The 6,000-nt window shown below is 42.2% G+C and overlaps 2 protein-coding genes across 2 annotated transcripts in view; one reads left to right on the top strand and one right to left on the bottom strand.

Annotated features, from left to right (window-relative positions):
* The first annotated feature begins 525 nt into the window (after positions 1–525).
* Positions 526–1,233, top strand: LOC112409671 (claudin-22-like). Its single transcript, XM_024759941.1, has one exon. It carries the CDS (start codon positions 526–528, stop codon positions 1,231–1,233), a length of 708 nt encoding a protein of 235 aa, XP_024615709.1.
* Positions 1,234–2,421: 1,188 nt separating this feature from the next.
* Positions 2,422–6,000, bottom strand: part of WWC2 (WW and C2 domain containing 2) — a 79,744-nt gene continuing 76,165 nt past the window's right edge. The window contains exon 22 of the mRNA XM_024759960.1: positions 2,422–5,271. Within this exon, the coding sequence (XP_024615728.1) occupies positions 5,205–5,271 (67 nt within the window). The 3' untranslated portion in view covers positions 2,422–5,204. The remainder of the gene's footprint in view (positions 5,272–6,000) is intronic.

The following is a 6,000-nucleotide window of genomic DNA, read 5'->3' as shown; positions in this document are numbered from 1 at the left end:
CTTGTGTAGGTTAAGGAAGCCTGAGAATAATAAAGATTATAGGGAAACAGTCTACCTTTCTTTACAAGGTCTTGTTTTGCATCTCTGAAATCTCAGATTCAGCTATTACAATGAGGTCCTGTTGTAGAAAGAGCTGGCCTTTTATCACCACTTAAAATCTAATTAATCCATATTGAAGCACAAAGATTTCTGTTGTATTTTAGGGTGAGGGGTCATAGAGCGCTCTTTGTTCATCCTTAGACTTATATAATCATCAAGCATTGGGGATATAATTTTACCAAGCAAATTGGAAGGTAACAGATCAAATCCTTATCAGAAAGCCTAACTCATAGTTTTAACAGAGTCCTTCGTCCTTTACATGAAACATTATATTCAAGAAGAACAAAAACGCATTTCAGAGTGCCCAAAGAGTTAACGACCAAAACTTATATTCCCCAGGCAGCATCGAACCAGGATTGTCACACTACTGTCCACCACAAGACAGCAGCTCCTATAGAGGTGGCAAGGGTCCTAAGATTTGTTGCGATGGCTTTAGTCTTTAGAGTAGCAATGCAATTCGTTGGAATTTTGCTATCTCTGCTGGGATGGGTTTTATCCATTATTACAACTTTTCTGCCACATTGGAAAAACCTCAACCTGGACTTAAATGAAATGGAAAACTGGACTGTGGGACTCTGGCAGACCTGCGTCACCCAAGAGGAAGTGGGCATGCAATGCAAGGACTTTGATTCTTTCCTGGCTTTGCCCGCTGAGCTCAGGATCTCCAGGATTTTAATGTTCCTCTCAAACGGCCTGGGATTCCTGGGCCTGCTGGTCTCGGGGTTTGGCCTGGACTGCTTGAGAATTGGAGAGAGACAGCAGGATGTCAAGAAGCAGCTGTTAATCCTGGGAGGAATTCTGTTCTGGACAGCAGGTGTCACAGCTCTTGTTCCTGTCTCTTGGGTCGCCCACAGGACAGTCCAGGAGTTCTGGGATGAGACCATCCCCGAGATTGTGCCCAGGTGGGAGTTTGGGGAGGCCCTCTTTATCGGCTGGTTTGCTGGATTTTCTCTCCTGCTCGGAGGGTGTCTGCTAAACTGGGCCGCCTGGGCCCTGGCTTCCGGCCACTATGCAGTGGCAGAAACGCCGCCACACCGTCTACACCTGGAGATGAAAACCACTCACCTGAAACTAAGCCAGAAGGGATCAGCGGTGCCCTCAGATGATTTGGTAGGATTTCCTGTTACACAGTAACCCATTCACTATGCTTTCGATTTTCTAAAATGCATTTTCCCTTCGCTTCTGAAGCTGTCATTTCTTTCTAAGATGGTAAACCACTTTTATCTTCTACTCTGAGACCAAAACCAATCAAGACTTAACAGTAATCATACTCATTACTGGGGATGAGTTTTCTCAATTTTAAAATAGATTCAGTGATTGCACAGAACCGGTAAATAAAACATTGTGTTAGTACCTACACATCTTCTGAAGGTGTTATTTAATAAAGATGAATCATTCAGCAATTGGAAATATTACTGCTGATCATTGACTTCTTTCAAGTGTTTAAGATCACCTATTACACTGAAACTAAAGTCTGGCTGCTTATTTTTTTTAAAAGGTATGACATCTGATTATATTTTTAAAAATTGCTGGCTCTCTGAAAGCTTGAGAGGTGCACATCAGGGACACGTCATCTCTTTTTAAATTGGAGACCTCAGTGCCTCTATGGAGACTCTTCCATTCATTCACGTCTTTTTTTACTGTGTCAGAAGCAGAGAAGGGCGGTCTTGTGTTTTAAAGATTCACGTAAAATCTACCGCACCAACGTCCACTTGCTTGTGTCCTGTGCTCTGTGGTAGATGCTGCAGCCACAAGGCGACTGTGGGTCGGGACTGGGGGTCGTGGGCAGATCCCCCCACCCCCTTTAAAAAAAAAATCAGCAATATATATGGTCCAACCAAAACTATTCACAGCAAGCTGCTGGCTATTTTGTTGGTTTTTGGCTGCATTGGGTCTTCGTTGCTGTACGCGGGCTTTCTCTAGTTGCGGCGAGCGGGGGCTACTCTTCGTTGCGGTGCGCGGGCTTCTCATTGCGGTGGCTTCTCTTGTTGCAGAGCACAGGCTCTAGGCACTTGGGCTTCAGTTGTTGTGGCACGGGGGCTCAGCAGTTGTGGCTCACGGGCTCTAGAGCGCAGGCTCAGTAGTTGTGGTGCACAGGCTTAGTTGCTCCGTGGCTCGTGGGATCTTCCTGGACCAGGGCTCGAACCCGTGTCCCCTGCATTGGCAGGTGGATTCTTAACCACTGCACCACCAGGGAAGCCACCAAACTTGGGGAATTCTTCATGAAAGATTTTATATTTGTTTGGTATATAGTTCAAGTAAACTTTTGTGTTTGCGCCAGTCAGGGAAATTCACTGAACAATAAATGACACTGAAATAAAGTATTAGGTAATATGTATCTTTGTTTTAAAAAGAAAACACTGAATTTTTTTCCACCCACAAACACATGAAAAGTGCAGAAACCAGAGTTAATCTATGTGATGTATTTGCATACTTTTACAAAAAAGACAAATTAAAACAGAAACATATTCAGAATTTAACCTGATTAAATATTTAGTTCAGTCCTGAGCTTTTGATATTTAATACAATATAAAGTAATAGCAAAAAAAGATTTTAAATTTATTTGATTTGCATGCTACAGAGATCCAGCTAAACTTTGTTCATTTGGCTAGCAATATTCTTTTTGTACCTGTAACACTTAGATTCTGATATACAAAATTGTAATAACATACTGATAATTCAAACTTGAGAACTAAATATTACATTCTTTTTACCCTGTGAAGAATAAATTCTACCTTTAAAAAATAGTACTTATAATATTAAAATTCATGTTGTCCATATGGTTTTGTGAGCAAGTTATTAAAATGTTTTGTCACTGTGAATCATTTGGGTTAGTACAAATATGACAGGATTGTTAAAAGCTGCCTATAAATACATAACACTATTGCTGATTTTTAAAGAGTGAAAAAGGATTATATTAAGTTTGTCTCTCATGTTAGAAATGAGCAAATGCTGTAAAATAAAACCAAAAGCATCTTGGTCACAACTGCTAACTACCAGCCTGAGACAGATTTTATTCTTTTATGCTTGTCTGAAACTCTTTGTCGTACAAAAAGTTAACAGCTAATCTGATGGAATTTATAAAGCTGTAAATATTCCAATATAGCCTCTTCTGTGTCAAACATTTAAGATGGCCAGAACCGAACTATATATTAAACAGAACATAAATAAGACCGTAAATAAATAAATGAAGAAAATAAAATCGTACGGTACAACCACACATAATCCTATAAACATTTTCATGGTCAAACTAAGAAGCTGAAAACAGCTGACCTTCATTTAACTCTACATTAAATAAACTTCTGTTTTTCACATTTGACCTTGACAAGGATGAACGGTGCTCTTCCTCCAGTTCTCCTTGGTCACCTAACAGGATGAACTGGGCCGCCTGCAAGGACTGTGCTCAGTCAATTCACGAGGCTGGTTTTTGTTCAAAGTAGTGTCACGTCCAGTTATTCCTTCAAAGACTTTTGTATATAAATGGTGGGACACTTAGGAAAAAGTCATTACAGTTCTAGGCTCAGAAATGGCTTGATCTGAATTTTGATTCTGATAAAATGAACCTTCCAAAACATGTGTAATTACTTTCAAATAAATATTCTTAACAACGAGGATTCTAGCTTAGGAATAGAACTTGTGTTTCTTTTTCTTAAGGGGCCCATTCCTTTAAGATGATGTTTTCATCTCTAAAAAAAAAAATGATTTCACTTGTTACATAAGATGGCTCACCAAACATTGCCTCTTCCAGTATTACAGACCCAGTAACATGCATGATTTAATTTGCATAAAACTATTTCTTTTAAAAGCCTTTTATGCTGGCAGAGCTAACCTGGGGATTTGTTTCTTTTAAGAAGTGCTTGGGTTGGGTAAGCTAAAATTCTCCACTGGAGGAAACTTTAGTCAGTTTCCATCTTGTTTGTCTGGAATATATATTTATTTATATTTTACAAATGACTCAGCTTTTACTTCAAATTAATAATCTCCCCAGGCACTCTCTTCTCTTTGCCTCCCAACTCCTTACCACAAGTTACAGATAGGATTCCCTAAAAGTGACAGCTGCAAAGTAATTTCTAGTAAATGTTAGAGATCTGTTTACTGAAGTATTTTAAAATTTTTTGGCAATCTTGATTCAATCGAGGTACCCTTTCCTCTGTTCCTGGTTTCAGCAAGTGATGTTAATGTGTTTCCCTCCACAGTACCAGCACTGTGTGTCCTCAGCACCCTGGGCCCCTACCTTCACCCACCTGGTACCATCCTCACACCTAGGACGAAGCATGACTGGTGCAAGCCAGACACTCACGTCTGAACACTGACGCACAACCAGGCTGAGTGAGAAGCAGCAGCTGCTCACCGACGTGCTGATTTTAGTGTATTTGAGGCGGACTGGCTTTCTGCTTTCATCTCCCTACCCTTAAAGTCCTAAATCACGGGGTCTGTAGTGTGGCTGGAGCACTGCTCCTTTGCATTCTTGCCTTCCTGCACTCAGCATTTTGTTTTTGTTTTCTTTAGACAAATAGAAAAGGACAAAAAAAGGCAGCTGTTTTAAGGAAACAAAGTGTTCCGACAGAGGTGATGGAAATGAACGCAGCACCTGTTTCAGGTGGACCCGGGACTCTGCACTGAAGCTCACGCTCAAGTTCGACCTCACGCCGAACGAGCTGCCCTCTAGCACCAAGTATCACCTGGCGCCACTGCCGGCTTCATAGTCACCCATGCGAAAACAAGGAAAAGCGAAAACTGCACGCTGCTCAGCTATCTCTCCACAGCCGCTTTGATAGGATACGCGCTGGGTCCCGCCTCTATTCCATGTTTATCAAATAAAGCCCATTGGCAATACGCGTATACTGTACATCTGTGTACCAGATGATCCTGTTTTGGTTATGATTTTTTTTTTTCTTTTTTAAACATGTAAGAATTACATTCAAGGTACTTTACAAATTAACATGTTGAAAATCTGATGTGAAATAAAACCTCTTTAAGAATTGACAGTTATATTACAAAAACCCCCCAAAAACAAAAAACAAAACCCCAAACAAGAAAACGTTCAGTCTTTTGCCCTCCCTAAGAAATGAAGAGGTGAAAACACGATCTCGTCAGCGATGTAATCAGACGTCATCAGCCGGCAGCGACGGGATGCTTATCTTTGCTCTGGTGAAGTAGGCGATCTTCTCCCTACAGCCGGGGTGAGAAATACACCGACTTCAATAGGATGTTGAAAATGCTCTATGCCCGTTAAAAACAGTCCCAAGAACGCCAGCGCTGTCTCCACAGGCCCGGATGGGAGATCTTGTCCTTAGCTAGAGCTCCATTTAAAATCAAGACCGTCTTCGCCTTTTTACGGAAGGACATAAAGGAGAACGGCAGCTCTGACCCACGGTAACCACCGGTCGACACAGGCATTTCCAACCTCAGACAGGTTTTAAACCACTGGGGTGGGGGTGTGGAGGGAGCGTGTCAGTCTAGGTCTGAGCATTTCTAGACCAGGGAGTAGAGGATTCTAGGGGCCAGAATCCTCACAGGAAAGTACACGATCCGGGGAGAATTCTTTAAACTCAGTACCATGCTAAGGTAAGGGCACAATAATGAGCGTTGGATACCAGGGCTCAGATGAGGCAAGAGAAGGAGCCTGACCGTCTTAAAGGCAGATCTGCCGCATCCTGACGCAGGGATAAGTGGAAACAACCTGAGAGGGAGAGGCTGAGAAAGAAGGGGCGGGAGGGTTTTCAGAGCTTAGCAGAGTGTCAAGAAAGTAAGGTTTTAGGGTTGTAGAGCCGCCAAGGGCAGGACCAGTACGTCTAGCCTCTAAGAAGCCTTCACATCGAACAGTCTCCCCTCAACACAGGCTGCTGAGGGGCTTCCCCACGTGGGGCCACACTGGAAGCCCTAAGGAGGAGTAAAGCA

The sequence above is a fragment of the Neophocaena asiaeorientalis genome, unplaced genomic scaffold, assembly GCF_003031525.2.
Source record: "Neophocaena asiaeorientalis asiaeorientalis breed wild unplaced genomic scaffold, Neophocaena_asiaeorientalis_V1.1 scaffold521, whole genome shotgun sequence".
In the NCBI taxonomy this organism is placed as follows: Eukaryota; Metazoa; Chordata; class Mammalia; order Artiodactyla; family Phocoenidae; genus Neophocaena; species Neophocaena asiaeorientalis.
This window is presented reverse-complemented; position numbering and strand designations above follow the sequence as displayed.

Excerpts from the sequence above, each read along its gene's own strand:
- LOC112409671 (XM_024759941.1), top strand. The coding sequence starts at position 526 with ATGGCTTTAGTCTTTAGAGTAGCAATGCAATTCGTTGGAATTTTGCTA.